Genomic DNA, 19862 nt, shown 5'->3' on the forward strand with positions numbered 1-19862 from the left:
GTGGAAAATAGAAGTTTATTAAAGGACAGCAGAAAAGACTTCTCCCGGAGGAAGAAGGGGACCCAAGAGATGGAATCTGTGAAAGTGCAGTTGTTTCCCATTTTTATAGTTCTTTCAGTGATGGAATGTAGGTAGGAAGGCCCAGGGGTGGGACACAGGTGGGCCAAAGAAGTAATCTGGGCAGGAAGGACTTCTGAGTCAGCATCTTCAAGTTTGCTGGGGGCTGTTCATTAACACTTCTTTGGGATGGGCTCTGGCCTTGGGCTTTTCCCAGACTTCATTAACATTCCAAGAGTTGTTCAACTTTTCCTGGAATTCATTCTAAACATGGCCTCCATTTTGGATCTTACTTGATATTAGACCTGATTTACCTAACTGTAAGGGTCCAGCGAAGCGTCGGAGGAAGAGACCACCAAGAGACTGACTTTATGCAATAAGCAGGAGGGGGTTTATTGAGATTCCAGCATGCTGGGGCTCCATGCCCACTCAAGAAGGGAGAGCAGCCCAGAGCAGGGGCTGAGCACTGCTTAAGTACACTTCTTGGGGAGGGCGGGGACTTTACATACATCACAGTCTCCTTTAACAAATCATCATACACCGTGGGAAAGTCAAACAACAATTCTTAGACTTGATTAGTACATACATTGGCGGGAACAGGGCAGGCTGGAGTGATAGGTCATTCCTAAGGAGGGGGTTACATTCAAACTGATTGGTTTAGGCCCTGCGATGCCTACGTGACAAGCTGCACAGAGCCCTAGGATATTAATCAACTAAATGGCCAGTAGGGCGTTGTCTTAACTGCCTCAGGAATTTCAGGTTCTGGGTGTAACTCAGGCTTTGCAGTTTAGAAGCAGCTTAGAAACTTTACCCTTTCATAACTACATTGACTACCTAACTTTAAATCTGGCTTCAGTGGCACCCCCTTTCTCCACAGAAAAGTCTTAACTGGGCTTTTCCAGAAATCTTCACCGTGGCTGATTTTAGGACTCTCAGCAAAAGAGTCTCTGCAAAAGAGTTCAATGTAGATAAACTTCCTATTTTGGTGTCACCCTGTTTTACTTGGCCACTGGACAGGAAGATACCAGCACTCCAGGTGCTGGACACCCCCTTACTAGTTTTTCCCAAACATATCCAGTATAGTAGTTTGTAGAAAGATGCAAATAAGGCCTGTGGCCTTGAGCTGGGCTTCACAGAGATATATACATTTTTAAGACAAGAAAAGTTACCAATTGGGCTCCATGGTAACAGCTGGCAGGGAGAGGAAAGAAGAGGGAGAGCTTGGAAAGGAACCACCATTTGACCCCTTCTCAGGTGTTGTCCTTGAAGGGTTAACTTGCCCAAAACAGTGAAAGAAAAAGCTGCTTTTATGTAAACTTCTGCAGATTGTGAGCCTCTGAACCCCTCCCTTTATATATTGGGTATAAAACTCTGAAACTACCTGAAGCCGGGGCTCAGAGGATTAATGATTACAGCAAAAGCTGTGCCCTCTGAACCTGTCTGCAGCCAAATAAAACTGTTTCCTGCTATCTTTGGTGCCTTGCCTCGTCTGTCCCTACAACCGTCTTACATGATTTTGCCAATTTATATTAAAAATATACTCCTTTCTCACTTCCATCCCTAGTGGTCGTTTTTTCTTGTGTGTTCTCTTTGCCACAAGGCTTTCATTTGTATTATTCCCTGTACCTGGAATACTCTTTCCTCTACTTTTAGCTCTTGCATGTCTAAGGAACACTTTTGAAAAGTCCTTCCCTGACACTCTTATAGGATAAAACCCTTATATTAAGCTTTCTACTAGTGCCCTTATACATAGGTTTTCTGAGAAACTGATACAGTCCTGAAACACCGCCCCCCCCCCCGCCCCATTCTTGTGATCATGCCATAAATATCTTGGGTATCACTCAGTAACAGATGTGAGTTTATTACGAGCAGTAGGAATAGAGAAAAGGGGATATTTTCAAGAGAGAAGGAGAACTTTCAGAGAGAAGGATTGCCCTCCAATTTTATTGAGAGTCCCAGGGAAGTTTCCAGAGTCCTGTCCAAATTTAACTTCTGACTGTTTTTAAACTTCTGACTTTTGACAGCATAGGAACTGCAGGAAGAGTCCCAGAGAGAATGTTATGGGCTCAGAGTTTGAGTTTTAAGGCTATTGAGTTCCCCAGTTTTTGTCTCAATTTCCTGCCCGCTTAATCGGTTCATTATCCTTTGAATATCCCTCATCAGGTTTTCTTTGTAAGGGTCCTGGCTATTGGGTGATGGGGGTATGACATAGTTTGGTGATAAGGGAGAGTCCTGCAGACTTGTTCAAGGAGAAATGAATGGTCCAGAAACAGTAGATTTATTTATTTATTTATTTACCCACCCACCCCTTGGGTACCAGGGATTGAACTCAGGGGCACTCAACCACTGAGCCACATCCTCAGCCCTATTTTGTATTTTATTTAGAGACAGGGTCTCACTGAGTTGTTTAGCACCTCGCCATTGCTGAGGCTCGAGATTCTCATGTCTCATCTCTCCAGCCGCTGGGATTACAGGCGTCGGCCATCATGCCTGGCAGTAGTTTTTCTTAATTAAGACTGGGGGAATGATGCACGAATGGTGCCTCTCTACATTGTGTACAGCTAGAGAATTGAAATATTGGGCTCCACTTATGTACGATGAATTGAAATGCATTCTGCTGTCATGTACAACTAAGTCAAGAAGAAAAAAAAAAAAGACTGGGGGAAGTCCAGAGTGTTGGTGCACACCTGTAATCCCAGAAACTCTGGAGGAGGATAGAGAATTCAAAGCCAGCCTCAGCAATTTAGCCAGTACCCTGTCTCTGAATAAAATATAAAAAGGGTTGAGGATGTTGCTCAGTGGTTAAGTGCCCCTGGGTTCAATCCTCAGTAAGTTAAAAAAAAAAAAGAGTCTGGGGGAGGTTTTGACATACCAAGCCCCCATCTTCCAGGTGCTTATTTGTTAGGTTGTTTTTGGTTTTCAGTTGTTCCCCCCACCATTGTCTTTCCCCTGCTCACTCATTTCATGGCTGACTGATTATATACTTACCACCTCTTCTTCACACTCAGTCTACCACTAAGTGCTGTTTGTTCTACCTCCAAACACAGCTCACCATCCCTATTCTATTATTCTTGCCTAAGTCACCATCAATTCTTGCCTAGTCTCCCTACCTTAATTCTTGACCTCCTTTAAATAATTTTCTATGTAGTTAATACATTTTTATTAAACATAAGTCAGAACATGTCACAGACCTATTAAAAAATTTCCAACAGCTTTCTGTGAAACAATGTAAACATGTAAACTCTTGACTATCATCTGCTAAACTGGCCAAATTTTTGGCTTCATCTCCTACCTCTCTCTCCCTTGCTCACAAACTCCAACCAGAAGTTCTTCCCTGCCTCAGTGCCTTGGTACTTTTTGCCTAGAAGGAAGGCTTCTTCCCTTCTAGCACTGGAGTCTCAGTTCAAAGTCCTCTTTATTATTATTATATTTAATTTTTTATTTTAATATCAAACCCTTGTGTGGAAGGCTCACTTCAATAGATTGCAGCCAGGGAGATGCTCTGCTACATACAATCCCCCTTAAACCCAGAAGCAGGTTCCCTTTAGGGCAACCACAAACATGGGTTGCATGATGGCAAGAGGGCAACCCCCCTTTTCAGCTACACCCTAATCAAAGTCCTCTATAAAGAGGTTTTCCCTGGCCCTCCAATTTATTATTTTATCTCTGATCTATTTCCCAGTCCCTATCACATTTCCCTGTTTTAATTTTTTCAGTGCTTACCAATAAGTAAAAATTTCCTTCTTCCTTCATTCTGTTCATTCACTGTTTTTCCTCCCTCCTACATTTATTTATGTTTCTCACCCTCAAGATGAAAAACCAGCTTCTATCTCAGAGCAAAGCCTGTCCAAGGAAGGGACATGACCTTTGTCCTTGGAAAAACCCACAGAGCACTCCTAGGCACATTCCCACCCTGCTAAGTTGTTTATCTACAAATAACAGGAGAGATCTGCTGTGCCAGGTGTCCCTGACTCAGTCAGGCTAGGTGGGGATCCATAGCAGCCCCCTAGCAGCCACCAATCAGCATGAGACAGGGAAATACCTGGGATGCCAGATGACCCTCCCAGTAGTTTATGGTGGTTGATAACAAGTTGGGAAACCAAGTAGTTCAGCATGTACACCCCTCTTGGCTTAAACCAATCAGTTCAAATGAATACCACTTTTGTACTGACCAATCACCCCTACCCAACTTGTTCCCTCCAGTGAATGTGCTAATCATGTTTTAGAGTTGTTATTTGATTTTCCCGAGGTGTGTGATGATTTGCTATGATGTATGTGAAGTCCCTGCCCTCTTCAAAGAATGTATAAAACTGCTGCAAACCCTGGGCTCGGGGCCTCTCAGCGTCACCAGTTGCTGTGTATGTGTGCGCGGAGGACCGAGCTAGCTCGCAATAAACACCTCTTTGCTGCTTACATCGATCTTGGGTCTGTGGTGGTCTTTGGGGGTCCCGAATTCGAGCATAACAAAGACTGTAACCTTCGTTAGAGAAAGAATTTTATCCTTTCTGTTTAATTCCATATCCCCAGTGAAGGATATGAAAAATAACCCCATGAAAAAGGGGAATAACCTCCAGGGAGAAAAGAGGACAATGTGTGTGTAGAGGGGAGGCAAACAATGGACTCTGGGCTCTGGACTTTCCCAGGAAAAATGGGTTTAGAACTTTTGCAACTGTTTCCCCTGATTTGAGCTTTGAACTTGCAAAACTGTTTTCCACTGACTACCCAACAGATACATTTTTGCCATTATTTAAGTCTCACTTGTTACGATTCCAATCTCACTTAAACCCTATAAAAATCAGACCCTAGTTGTAACCAATCGTCATTTTCTCCCCTGAAAACGTGCCATTCTGCTGCTTAATATAAGAAGCTTGCTGATCTATTGAGGTCTGTTCCCGGTTTTGGTTATTTCTTCTACCCAGTGCCTGTAGCATTCCTACAGACCTGGCATATTAGAAAATACTTTTGTGAATATGAATGGACCTATTCACTATATCATATGTGATATTGAATAAAGTTACTGAGTCCCTCTTTTAAAAATTTTATTTATTTTTTGTTAGCTACACATGACATTACAATGATCTTGGCAATTCATACATTTGAATCATTGGGGTATAATTTCTCATTTTTCTGATTGTACAGATTGCAGAATCACACTGGTCATAGAGTCACCTTACTGAGTCCCTTTTTATAAAACAGTCACTAAGTACTATATTCAAGTGGTTGAAATATGAAATATTTGAAAAGGAATAGACATTTCTCCCAAAGATTTGGGGATGAAAAAAACAAAAACATGCTTCATGCTGTTACTGTTACAGAGCATGGGCCCTCTGGCAGCAGGAATTGAGGCAGCAGGAATCCCCCCACCCCCATACTTTTGGTGAGGCCAGAAAGATTTCAGATATGTTGCTCAGGAAAGGGGAAAGGGACACTCTGAAGGTAGGAAAAGGGTTCTCTCAGAGAGGAAAGGGATATCGGGCCTCTTCAGCCCTCCTGTTTTACTGGAAGTCCTAGGGGAAGTTTCCAGAGTTCTGTCTAAGTCCACCTTCTGACTTTTGACTGACAGCACAGGAACTTCATGGACCACCATCAAGAAAGGTATGGTATTCAGAGTTGAAGTGTTTTAGGAAATTCCCATAAGAATGGGAACTTCCTGAAGGAAGTTCCCCTGTTTTTGTCCCAATTACTTGTCCCCTTAGTGGGTTTGTTATTGATCCAGTTTTGGCCTCAATTTCCTGCTTTCTTAATCAGTTTATTAGCACTTGAATAGCCCCCATCAAGCTTTCTTGATGAGGGTCTTCTTAAATGTTTTAGTTGTGGTAGAAGGCAATGGAGTTGTGATAGGGTCCAGATACCTGGGAGGGAGTGACTTGGACACGGAACAAGTTTTACTTAAAGGAATGTAACTTTGGCTAGGGGAGGTTTTAACACACCAAGTCCCATCTTCCAGGTGCTTATCTGTCAGATAAGGGTCCCTGTGGCTTTTAGTCATCCTTCATTGTCTTTTCCCCTGCTTATCCGTGTGACTGACTAGCTGTCTAACATTACCTTGTTTAACCTTATTTTTCTTTTTAGACAGATTGAAGTAATAAGCAGAGAGGTTGCTGGGCAAAATCCTAGAAAGCTACAGGAGGTTGGAGGAGAGAGAGGGAGAGGGAGATGGATGAACTATATAAAGTAAAAATAATGGAATGGGAAGTTTAGTAAGAATTAGATCTCTTCTTCACCCTTAAGATTGGTCAACACAAATTATATGGCAATACTTTTGATTTTCTGTACTAAGGAAAGGGAAAGGAAGTATGAATGAACCCAAAGCAAGAAGATCATTTGGAAAAATTTCATTGATTTGATTTTGAAATTCAGCCAGATTTATATGAACCACAGTTGTTCATCACCCTTACCAGGATCTTTGCAACGGCCCAGGTGGGACCATAAATAGAATGAGTAGAACAAGGATACCCTGGTATTGGCCAGCTCACTCTTCATGGCTAGCTTTATACATTTTGATCAGTATTTTAAATTAAAAATTAGCCAAGTATGGTGAATTCCAGCTACATGGGAGGCTGGGGCAGGAGAATTTCAACTTCAAGGTGAACCTAGCAATTTAGCAAGACCCTGTATCAAAGTAAAATAAAAATGTAGAAGTGTAGCTCCATGATAGAGTGAGTGCTTGCCTAGCATGTGTAGGGTACTGAGTTCAATCCCCAGTCCTTGGGACAGGGGTATTAAAAGAACTTCTGGTAAATTTATAGACTGGAACTTTTCTCCAGAATAGATAAATTTCATCTGGTCTGGAATCACATCTATGTTCCTGCAGTTTGCTTTTCTACCTGTTTCCTATCCTGTAACCCTAAAATAAGCCTTATCCATCCTGCTACACTCGACCAAAATTCCACTTCTATGAAGATTTACCTAACCATTTAAGACCAAAATGAATTATTTTTACTGAAATCTTTTTGACCTTCATGTTGCATTGCTCAGTAATTATTCCATGAACATGTACTTTGCTTCTTTAATTGGGCTGTAAGCTCTTTGATGGCTTGAATATCCTGTATGAACATCGGTTATTTTGTGGAGGCTAAAGCATTCCCAGCCAAATTATGGGCTAGTGAAAAGTGTTAAAAAGTGAATAAAACAGGTTATTTGGGCCCAATTTACATATCCTTGATCAAAATGAAGACCCCACCTGAGCCCTCTAAAATAAATCTGGTGTTAGTCTTTCTCTGTATAAATAATTAATGACATTTATTTTTTATCTCTTCCAGATTAATTAAAAAGGCATTGGAGGGCTGGGGATATAACTTAGTTGGTAAAGTGCTTGCCTTGCTTGCACAAGGCCCTGAGTTCAATCCCCAGCATCACAAAAAAGAAAAAAAAAAGGCATTGGAAAAATAACTTCTGATTTTCATGTGAGATAATGTACTGCCTTTCAGAATGAAAGCATTTGTGAATCATTTTTGTTATGAATAATTTAGAGTATTTGGGATATTCTATTTCTAGGTTAAATAATTCAAAATAGGATTTTAGTAATGCATATGTGATACATATTTAAAAAACAAATGTGAAATATCTTCTTGAAAGTTTGTTTTTGTAGTGAATTCAGTCATTCAAATTGTTTTCTCTCAAGATCCAAAAATGCCAGGGCATTACCAGCTTTGAGTTTATCCTAAAAAAAGAAGAGAATATATTAAAGAATTATGAATTGTTTTTAAAGTATTTTATTAAATGTCCTCATTGGGTTTTTAAATTATCAGTTCTCCAGTAGGAGAGAAAATTATTTGCAGGTTATATAGTGAGTCTCTTACCAAAATCCTCTGACCCATGTTTTGCCCCACTATATGAACTCTGAATCTGAAACTTAATGGATAAAGAAAATGTGAAATACACACACACACACACACACACACACGGAATATTACTCAGCCAAAAAGAAGAATGAAATTATTGCATTTGGAGGGAGGATGCGAATAGGAAAGACAGTAGAATGAATTGGATATACCTTTCCTATGTTTATATATAAATACATGACCAATGTAACTCCATATCATGTACAACCTCAAGAATGAGAAGTTATACTTCATGTATGTATAATATGTCAAAATACACTCTACTGTCATGTATATCTAAAAAGAACAAATTAAAATTAAAAAAAAATCTGAAACTTGACTGTAGGAGTAGAGGAAAAGACTTATAAGGGGGAAAGTCTTTTTAGGGGAGTGCCCCTCTTTGGAAATCCTTATTGGATCTCCAATAGGTTTGAAGGATTATTTTGAGGCAAATGCAGAGAAAATGTACAATTTAGGTCTATGGGACAAGAGGGCTTGAAAAACAGTGTTGAGAAGTAAACTAGCCATTCCCTGGCTTCTATATATTGTCCTTTTATATTGCCCTAAATAAAAGGTGGGGTCTAGCCAGGTGAGGTGGTGCAGTCCTGTAATCCCAGTGGCTCAGGAGGATAAGGCAGGAGGGTCACGAGTTCAAAGCCAGCCTCAGCAAAAGTGAGGTGCTAAGCAACTCAGTGAGGTCCTGTCTCTAAATAAAATACAAAATAGGGCTGGAGATGTGGCTTAGTGGTCAAGTGCCCCTGAGTTCAATCCCCAGTAACCACCCCCCTTCCCCCCGCCCCCGAAAAAAGTGAGGTCTTTCAGAATAAGAGAAGTTATTTTTTTTTCCAATTTTTTTTTTTAGTTTTAGGTGGACACAATATCTTTATTTTTATGTGGTGCTGAGGATCGAGCTCAGTGCCTCATATGTGCTAGGTGAGCCTTCTACCACTTGAGCCACAACCCCAGCCTGCAACAAAATAAGTTATATAGATGAAGGATCTCAGATTGGAGTACAAATCTGTACATTTTATAAATTTCCTATGAGGAAAGGATTCTGTCATTTTTTTTCCACCACCTCTTTCCTGGCCATAGACTATCAACTCTGTAGAAAGAAATGATTGAAGGACAGCTTACTTTGTGATACCCTAATTGGTTTGTATCTAGTTTGCAAAGAACAGACATGTAGCTGAGGGTAGAGAGGGTAGAAGGAAACATGTATGACAGTTGTGTAACATCCATACCACTAATATATGGATGTCACACAGCTTTCCATATCATGATTACCTTGGGGCTCTTGAATAGCATTAATTAGTGGGTGATTTGGTATAAGGACCTCTTACTCAGAGTTCTTCATTGACGCACACTTGGGTTATCTTCCTTAAAGCTACATTTTAGAAGTGACTTGCTACTTAGAGAAATCATCTCTTTATCTTTTAAAATATGCTAGTTCAAAGTATGCTTCAAAAGTGTTACCCTTTTGTGTATTACTGAGTCAAGGGATTTGGGGTTACCTCTATATGCTATACCCCAAGTTATATCACTTTTGGCAAATCACTGAACAACTAAATTTTGTTTTCCTCTTCCGTATCTTCTTGGTGGTACACATCTGCCTGTATACCTCTCAGTGTTGTTGAACTCATCAAATGAATTTATTTATTACACTTTAAATTTGCCTTAAACTTAAGGGTATTTACCTGCTTGTGGTTAAAAAATTAAAAGATAAAAAGGGAAAACATTTTTCCACTACTGTCACTTTACTACCACTTTTTCTTCCAAGAATTATCACTTTCTTATTTATTCTATCAGAATATTTTATGCATATTCAAGCAAATACTTTTACTTAGGTATATAGGTATTCTTTTTCATTAAATGGACAGTATAGTATCTACAAGTGGAAATATATAAATCATTTTGCATCTTGCTTTTTAAAATAATATCTTCAATATTGATTTCTAATATTTTTATGGCTGTATAGATTTTATTGTATATATTACTTATTTAACCATTCCCCTGAAGTTTGTTTTCAGTATTTTATTACAGTGTTGCAATGAGTACCCTTATAAAGAATGTCATTGTGAATTTGTGATAGTATAAAATTTTTATGGAAGTTATTTTAAAACTTCAAAGCAATAAACACCAAATAATAAACTAAAAGAGGCATAAAATAATAATTATAATTCCATTAAAGTCTTAATCAGGATACTTGTAGTAATATGATTTCTTTATAATTTTGATTAACATTATAAAAAGTTTTTCATTTTTAAACTGTTGTTAAAAAACCCAAAAACTAAAAGAAAGAAAGAAAAAAAATCTTAGCTTTCTACTAATTAGTAGTTTTTTGTTTTGTTTTGTTTTGTTTTTGTGGTGCTGGGGATTGAACCCAGGGCCCTGTGCATGCGAGGCAAGCACTCTACCAACTGAGCTATATCCCCAACCCCTCAAGAATTAAAAAAAAATATTTTGGTTGTAGATGGACACAGTACTTTTATTTTGTTTATTTTTATGTGATGCTGAGGATCAAACCCAGTACCTCACACATGCTAGGCAAGTGCTCCACCACTGAGCCACAATTGCAGCCCCAACAATTCAAGGTTTTACTACCTCAAGGTAAATGCCAAAGAGGATACATCTTTGTTTTTTTTTTTTTTTAGTAATTAATCTGTTTTTATTTTTTATTTATTTTTTTAATTTTAATTTTTTATTGTTGGTTGTTCAAAACATTACAAATTTCTTGACATATCATATTCCACACTTAGGGGATACATCTTTGTTAAACAGTCTAAGGTTTCCTAGTTAATAACTGGCAACTAGCATACATCAGAATGAATTATCCGCATCTGTTCATGTGCTTCAAGTCCACTCAGAAGATTTGATAAGTTATGTAAGGTAGAGAAACCTTGAGGAAACTTTTGGATTTTACATTAGAAGTCAATAAATATGCAAAAGGATTATGATTGAGACCTTTGTAAGTTTTTTAAGACTTTATTCATCCCCTAATTTCAAATTTTGGCCATCCCTGACCCCTGGTAGTGACAGGTGGTGAAGCCCTTGGGAAGAACTTTCATTTTTAGAAGATAGAGTGGCAAGGAGATAGCAAAGAAGAGGAAATATGAGGACACTCTGTCTCATTTTAAACTCATCTTGATTCAGGAGTCTAAGGGATAGATTAGGTAGATATATTTTAGTATTATATACCCACCTTTAAACACTGAGGAGAAAAAAATCCAGTTACTTTAGGACTCTTCTTTCTCCTTGAAACCTTGACTTTAGTCTCAATAGCTGAATAACTAGAATCATTACAACTTTTGAGATTGGTAGATTTGTAACAGAAATATTAAAGAAAAATATTATTTCCCTTTCTAATCCACTTAACATGTAAGTTTTATTATTATTATATGCTTATTTACAGTTTTCTTTCATGGCTTTATGAATTCAGTTGTTAGGCTGACTTTCAGCTTTTTTAATGTTCTTTTGCCCTTTAATATTTTAGCTAGGAGGGTGTCTCAGTGGTACAGCTCTTGCCTTACATGCATGAAGCCCTGGGTTTGACTCCCAGAACCACCAAAAGAAAAAAAATAGTTTAGCTATTTCTGAAAATGAGTAGTAGTTATAGGAACATTAAGTTCAGTGGTTCCTCTGTTCTTTTTTATCGTGTGCCAAAGTGCTCTGAAATCAAACCCAATTGAACAGGAAAGCTCAGGAAAAGACTATGAAATGAAAGATACATACCTTTGTTTCTTCATCAAATTCTTCAATGGACTCTATTAATTTCCCAGGTTCTAGTTCACCTAGTGGAAAGGGGTAGTCAGTTCCCAAAATAACTTTATCCTGAAAAGAGAAGATGTATTTTCATTTGTAAATTTGTAAAACTTGATCAAAGATCCTCCTATAAAATATTTTGCATTTGCTTATTATAAACGCTCTTATTAATAATAAATTAATAAGTGTCTTTCTGATTAATAGAACATGAAACTGATCTAAAATTTTAGATTTTTGTTCAAATTTTCTTTTAACATTTTTCCAGCAGGTGTCGCTGTTAGATCTCCTAAAGTTGCAAATCAATCCTTTTTTTTAATTAATTGAAATGCAGAGCACTGAAATTTAAGACATTTATATAATAAAATTTATATAATAAAATAGACACATATTTGGATGAAATTAAGGATTATATCTTTCTTTGAATGATACATTGCAATCTATCCCACAATTACCGAAAGCATACTAGAGTTGAAAAGCAAAAATGAAAAACAACTGTATAAAAAGATTCTAAAAGTATGTGATCCCACTTGTCTAATAGCACTTATTAGACAAGTGGGATCACATAAAACTTAAAAAATTCTGCTCATCAAGGAAAAAATAATCAACAGAATGAAGAGGGAACCTACAGAACCAGAGAAAATACTTGCAAATTATACATCTGACAAAAAGTTAATATCCAGAATATACATAAAACTCTATAACTCAGTTGCAAAAAAGTATAATTGTACATTTTTATATTTTTACGTATCAATTAAAAATGAATTTAAATTTTAAATATTTTAATATGTCTACCATAGTAATGTCTATTTCCAATTCTAGATATTAAGTAGCAACTCTGATTGGATTTGAATAACATTTTTGCCACTGTTAATTGGAAATTGTATCTTGAATTAAATAGGTAGTTCCACAAATTCTAATTTCTGAGGCACAGAAGTTCTGGTATTCTATTGCATAGTAGGATGACTGAAGAACATGGTAAAGGACTATATATTTCAATAAGCTTGAGGAAAGGATTTTGAATGTTTTCACCACAAAGAAATGTTAAATGTTTGAGAAGATACATTAACCTAAACCTGTTTTTTCTTTTGCTCCAACACAACCCTGGAATTATGTTGGACTCATCCTGCTTCTTCACTCCTGGCATCTGATGAGTTACTAAGCTCTTGGGATCCTACTTTGATATCATTTCTTGCTTCCATCACCTTCTCTCCATTTCCTCAATTCCTCTATTAACTCAGAGTCAGACCCTTACCATCTCTTAGCTTAGTGTGACCTCTGTGGTACTGAAACATCCTACATACATTGTATTCAGAGTACTTATTATATTGCTATGAGACAATGTCTAAAAATAATAACAATATCTAACATTTATTGATTGCTTGGTATATACAAGGTGCTATTCTAAGCCCTTAGCATTTATTAACTCAATAAATCTTCACAACCTTCTTATGAGATGATTTTCATTATTATCTTCATTCAATAACTAGGGTAACAAAGATGATAATGAACTTTTCTAGAGTTGTGCAGTTAGGATGCAGTGCAGCCAGGTTTGTGCCTTCATCTCCACACTCAGCTAAGAACTGGGACAGAAACCATGTCCCTGGCTTGGCATAGATTAGGTGTTTATTGAATTAATCTGGGCTGCTACTATCATTTTCTAATTGATCTTCTGATTTCAAACTCATTTACTTTAAGAAGTATTAATCACTGGAGAGAATTGTGTTTTTGTTTGTTTGCAATACTAGAGATTGAACGAGGGGTGCTTTACTACTGAATGAAGAATGTAACTCTGACTCATGATTGTGATCAATTTGAGAGTTGCTTTAACGTGTGTGTACTGAAGGAATAAATGCTTGAATGTACAAAGAAGGGAAGTATAATTGTAAATAGGCCTGGAATATTAACAATATTTAAAATAATATAAATATGAGCTTTTGTGAGGGCAAATAACACTTTGATTTCTACACAAAAAAAGATTTTCCTAGGTTTTATGAATACATTCATGTGAAATAATATGGAAAAGCATATAATAAAGTTCAAAAGAAAGACATTATAGACTAACAAATCTATATTTAGATTTCTGTAATCATTACTATGTGAAACCAAGCAAATACACCTGCTGACAGAAGCCCTAAAGACCCTAAGTTATGCCTACTCGCATCTGTGCCAAGAGCTGATCTCGTTCTGAATTGTCTACTTGGCATTCATTGGAGGTTCATTTGTCCTCATTTCTACTTCCTCTCACTAAAGCTGTTTACAATTCCAAAACACAACATAATTTTTGAAGGTTCCACGCTTATAGTACATTTGTCAGGTACATTAACAGGAAAGTGAAATCTACAAATTAATTTTGCTTTCCGTTCAGGAATTCCTTCCCTCCCAATATTATGGCCTTCTCAGTAATAAATGCATTCTAAAAGGGGGTCTGATCTGTTTTAATGTGAAGAGAGCAAATGATTCTAAAACAGGAATGAAAATAACTCCTCTGCAATTCATCCTCCTGATTAAGATATGTCTCTGCCCCCCTCCCCAACTTGATTTTGGATGCTTACTGCAGAACATCAAATTCATAGTTTGGCAACACTTAATTATTATTTAGCAGTTATTACAACTCCTCTAAATAGGAGTTTAATTATCCACTTGTGATTATTTGATCAATGAATTTTTTTATTGATGATTTCTGGCAAACATTTGACCATCTCTAGCTTGCTAGTAATTTCATTTTCTAGTTTGTTAGTAACTTCACAGGGGAGAGGGAAGAAGGTATAAAAGGACCGGAAATGAAATTCTTGTTAATAGTGTTTCTTGTTCTGTGGGAGAAGAGATAGCAGCAAAGAGGAGATTGCTCAAGAGTTGTATGTCCTGTAGAATGAAGGTCACACTCTTCTGTGCTTAATATCAGTCTCTAGTTAATATATTCTTAATAAATAATTGAGTTAAAAATACTCTTTCTAGTGCTGTATCTATCATCTATTATCTCATTGCAAAATGATTTTGTTTTAGATGAATTACATGAAGGATTCTGGGTTAAGAAAACATACAATATGGCCTTAGATGACTGTTGCTCACGTTTTCATGGGCCTGGGCTCCCTGGGATACTCAAGATTCTCATGAAATCTCAGGTTCTCAAGTCACAGACCTGATCCTAGTCTCTCCAAAGCTGAACTTTCTTATCTTCTTGACTGTGATCCAATATTCTATTCCTTTGGGATCCTCCATGACATGAACCAATTTTTAAAATGTACTTGTTCTAATGTGCTAATGTATCACTTCACAATATCTACATTTTGGTAGGCCCTTTGAAAGATTCTACTAAAAACAAAGGAATAATTCTAATGGTGGGCATTTTAGGTACCAAGCTGCCTCTTCTGGGATCTTCAAATTATACTTCTAGACAGGTGCTGGCTTGCCTTATTGGACAGTAAAGCTGTGGATAATCCTGATGGATTATCAGCACCAACACTATGTTCTAACATTCATTTTCCTCCTCAAAGCCAGCAATAGCGCATGTCTCTCTATGAGGCCAAAGACTTACTGAGCTGATAATAATTGTGATTAATATTCCTGCCAGAGAGAAGGTATAGACTACTCACCTGCTGGGAGTCATTCACTTTTTCACATTTTCAGGGAGTGCTACAAACACTGAAAGATGTGGCTTACTGAATAAGTTCTAATTGTGGACGAGAGTTTCATTTTTCTTTCGAAAAGGAACAATTAACTATATTCTCATTAACATATTTCATTAGTAACATTTGCAACAAATGCAACATGTAACATATCTTACTACAGAAATTCAAGTATATCAGGTATTTGGTTTGTTCCTTGACACAATTTCCTAGAAAAAGAGCCTGGTTTAATTCAATCAGTGTAAAATAGATAAGCCTTATGTCCCCAAGATTATTACACAATTTAATTAAACAAACATTAACTTAACACCTACCATTTTAAAGCACCAAAATAGATGATGTAAATCTCTGACATTTGTATAGTCCTTTGGCACAGCATTATATTGACTCTTTATATCAACTCTGACTGGTTATCAGCCCCATTTGACAGTTGTGGAAACTGGGGTGAGATGGGTAATTGACTTAATATTAAAGATCACTCACCTAACAAGTGATAGAGCCAGGACTTGAACTCTCATTGAACACAACTTCTAAGTTAAATTCTTGTCCTCAGGAAGCTTAAAGGCATCAGAGAAGTGTTCTGTTCTACTACAGACTGCAGTGCTAAGGAAGACATTACTTGACCAAAACATTTGGAGACTACCATATTAAAATAAATGTCAAGGTCAAGTTAGGTGAGAACTAGGCCAGAAACCCTGTTTGTTTTAAGGAATGTTGGAGTATTTCTAATACACATGGCATAGTCTATCTTCTTTCATAGGTCTGGAAATAGTAAAATCTTTTTTGATGATAAAGAACATTTTCAGTGCTTCCAGACTATTCTTTTATAACCTCTTAAATAGAGTGTTAAAGATATAGAAGTCACAGAAAAGGGTTGGAGAAGCATTGGCCACTGGCCCTGACTGGCCTCCAGCTTAGGTTCACATTTTAGCCTAGATATTAAATGCCTAAGACAAACTCACATTTGTGCCTGTTGTAAAAAAAAAAAAAAGATACTTTTGCTCCTAAAACATTTACTATGAGATAAAACATTTTTACTATGAGATCAAGTATTTTCTATTTTGCAAAGCAGTAAATTCTGGTTTCTCCTTTAGCGTAAGAATATATGAATGGATATTTTGATTACAGTGCTAAAAATCTAATTTGAAGAGAGAGGCCTCTTCATTTTTTTTTAAATTGAGGTGAAGTTCACATAATATAAAATTAAACAACGAAAAGTGTACACTTCAGTGGCATAGAACACATTTACAATGTTGTGAAATCATTTACCTCTGCCTTGTCTTAACCATATAAAATTATCTGAAAAGATCAACAACCCCAAGACTTAGAAACTAAAACATTTCACATGCCTGAAGTATAGACATGTGAGAAAAGCATTTAATTATGGAAGATTAGACTCGAAAAAAGACAGAAAATCCACTTGGAAGAAGATTTGTAAGGATATTTCCAAAAATTCTTAGTACATTCAGAGATTAAAAAGTATCCACCCAATAAGAACAGCATGTTAAAAAAAATTTAGAGTACATTTAGAAGAAAAATAAATTTAAGTTCTTGGATTAAAAAAAAAAGCCAAAACTAAATAGAAGGCTTTATCAGTAAAGTTGAAGAAAGTGCTGCCTAGTTTCTTCTTGATGCTTACATTAGAATGCAGAAGGAGCACCTGAAAGAAAGGGCAATTACATGTAAGGAGACAGGAATTGTTGGGTTGAAAATTCTCAATTCTGGGCTGGGACTGTGGCTCAGTGGTAGAGTGCTTGCCTAGCATGCACGAGGCACTGTGTTCATTCCTCAGCACCACATAAATGTAAAATAAGGATATTGTGTCCACCTAAAACTAAAAAAATAAATATTAAAAAGAAAAAGAAAATTCCCAACTCTTCCAATGACAAATGATGCTAAAACAAAGAAATTGCTTTCTGGTAAAGATTAAAAACAATGCACAATTGGAAAAACATAATATAAAAGTGAAGCCAAGATGTGACTATGTTTTTGTTATGACCTGAAATGACTTAGGCAGCATTCAAAGAACCATTTAAACAATAAGATCTTCTAGGGAGCTTAGGCTCAGAGATTTGTAGGTAAAATTTTTGCCCAATGGTGTGAAACTTAGTAAGATTCATAAAAGATCCACAAAGTTTTAAAGAGAATTGTAGTAACAGTTTGGGCTGAAAGAAAATGAAAATTTTTGAAAAGAGACATTCGCACTCCAAATCTTGTACAAACATGAAGCAGTCTATAAAAAGTACTCCATTATAAACTCAAGCTAACATTTGTGGAAAAAAGATGACTCAGATTGTAGAATCAAGAACCATGGTGAAACATTCCTATCCTTTGAGTTCTAATCAAGAAGATGACAACATGTTCCTGATGGGTTTCAGATTTGCTAGTGACTAGAGTCTCTGCTGAACCTCCTGTTTTCCCCCTTTTGAAACTGGAGGTTATATAGCAAATATCCTGTGCCTGTCCTATCATTTTTTATTAAGTATAGGGGGAGCAAAAGGATTTGTCTTTTTGGTTTGCAGTTCTTCAGCTTGATAGAAATTGTACATTATGAGCTTTATCTACAAGTTCTTTTAAACAATGACATTCTAGATTTCAAGGTGATACCATAAATGATCAGACTTTTGGAGCAGTCTTAGCAGGGGAAAGGATATTTTGCATTTATGAGGAATATAAGTAATTTGTGGCCAGAGGGTGGAATGTGGTGGTTTTAAATTAATACTATGTAGCTTCTGACTCTAGGTCATAAATGGATAGTTCTGTCTAGTGGGCTTTCTCTTTTCCCTTATCTGCTAACTCCCTATTTTTCTCTCTCATTGATGGGTGAACTACTTGCCTGCCATATGTAAGGGCACTCAAGCAGATCTCCAGAGAGACCCACCTGGAGAGACACTGAGGAGTCCCACCATAAGTAAAATCTACCTTGGAAATAAATCCTTCAGTCCTAGTCAAGCCTTGGGTGACTACAGTCCTGACTGGTATTTTGCCTGCAGACTTTTAACAGACCTTGAGATAGTTAAGCTGCTTCTAAATTGCTGGCACACAGAGATCATGAGAGATAATAATTGTTATTTCAAGCTGCTAAGTATTGAAAGTGATTACTTATGCAGTGATAGATTACAAATGGGTCTAGCCAAAATTATGACATAATCATCATGAGTACATGAGTGACCTCTAAAAATCTGTCATTCACACACACACACACAAACACACACACACACACAATCATAAAAAATATACTTTAGGGGCTGGGTTGTGGCTCAGTGATAGAGTGCTTGCCTAGCATTTGTGAGGCACTGGGTTCGATCCTTAGCACTACATATAAGTAAATAAATAAAATAAAGATAAGAAAATATACTTTGGGGCTGGGATTGTGGCTCAGTGGAAGAGCACTTGCCTAGCATGTGCGAGGCCCTGGGTTTGATCCTCAGCACTACATAAAAAAATAAATAAATAAATAAATAAAATAAAGTTATTGTATCCAACTACAACTAAAAAATAAATATTAAAAAAAGAGAAAAAAAAATAAAAAAAAATAAAAAAAGAAAATATACTTTATATATATGTCTGTTTATAGATACTAAAAATGGTTGTTTTTACAATATGTAATATATATTTAGTTTTATAATATGGTTTAATATTGTGATTTATCCAAATAACACCTGTACATAGTTAAGCAAATATTACTAAAATATATTATCAAAAACAGTCCTGTGCCACTTTCTTAACTCTTATCCTTTAAAGTAGCCACTTTCACCTTTTTAACTTACATCTTCCAATAACTACATTCATATTCCCTGATAATATGCTTATCATTTTTTTTAAGAGAGAGAGAGAGAGAGAATTTTTTTTTAATATTTATTTTTTAGTTCTCGGCAGACACAACATCTTTGTTTGTATGTGGTGCTGAGGATCGAACCCGGGCAGGCGAGCGCGCTACCGCTTGAGCCACATCCCCAGCCCGCTTATCATTTCTTGATTCATTAGCTTTGAAGAATATTTACTGATTTCCCATTATGGTCATTGGAAATCTCTTCCTTATACTCAACTTCTCTATTTTCTTGATTGAATTACAATTTTAAATAAAGCCAATATTTAGTACTTATACATGTATGATGATAAGTATAGTGCTGATTGTTTAATGCTGAGTCAAATAATGTACAATGATTATCTGCCCCCATACAGATTTTTGTTTACTTGGAGTTACTTCCTTTTCTTTCATTGGTTTAATTTTCTATGTATGTACTGTTATTTTGTTCCTAACACACCAACAGTTCTATTTAATATTTGGAAATAATAATTTCTACCTCTTAAATGCATTACATAATCCATCAGTCTCATTTTTTTTTCCTTCCTGGGGACCTCATTCCTCAGGAACCTGTTTTCTTGTTGCAATCTGGATAGGTTACTCTCTTGCCCATATATACTGCTAGAACTTTTCTTAGCTATTCTCGATTTGGAGTTTGTTTTTGGAGTTTACACACACACACACACACACACACATATATAATATATATATCTTCTATGTCCTGAATTGACCAGCCTGTGAGTAAATGAGGCTACATTTACTTTTTTTAAAAATATTTTTTTTGGCTGT

General features: G+C 36.6%; 1 protein-coding gene across 2 annotated transcripts in view; it reads right to left on the reverse strand.

Moving 5' to 3' along the window:
• Positions 1-5082: 5082 nt before the first annotated feature.
• The window catches only part of Acmsd (aminocarboxymuconate semialdehyde decarboxylase), a 52064-nt gene continuing 37284 nt past the window's right edge, over positions 5083-19862 (reverse strand). For both annotated transcript variants that reach the window (XM_046463773.2, XM_046463774.2), the window contains exons 9-10: positions 11610-11708; positions 5083-7720 (exon numbers count right to left, since the gene is read on the reverse strand). In XM_046463773.2, coding sequence (XP_046319729.1) covers positions 7658-7720; positions 11610-11708 — 162 coding nt within the window. In that variant the 3' untranslated portion in view covers positions 5083-7657. The remainder of the gene's footprint in view (positions 7721-11609; positions 11709-19862) is intronic.

The sequence above is a fragment of the Marmota monax genome, unplaced genomic scaffold (assembly GCF_021218885.2).
Source record: "Marmota monax isolate L192 unplaced genomic scaffold, Marmota_monax_Labrador192_F-V1.1 WCK01_AAM20220418_F8-fsc00034, whole genome shotgun sequence".
NCBI classification, from domain to species: Eukaryota; Metazoa; Chordata; class Mammalia; order Rodentia; family Sciuridae; genus Marmota; species Marmota monax.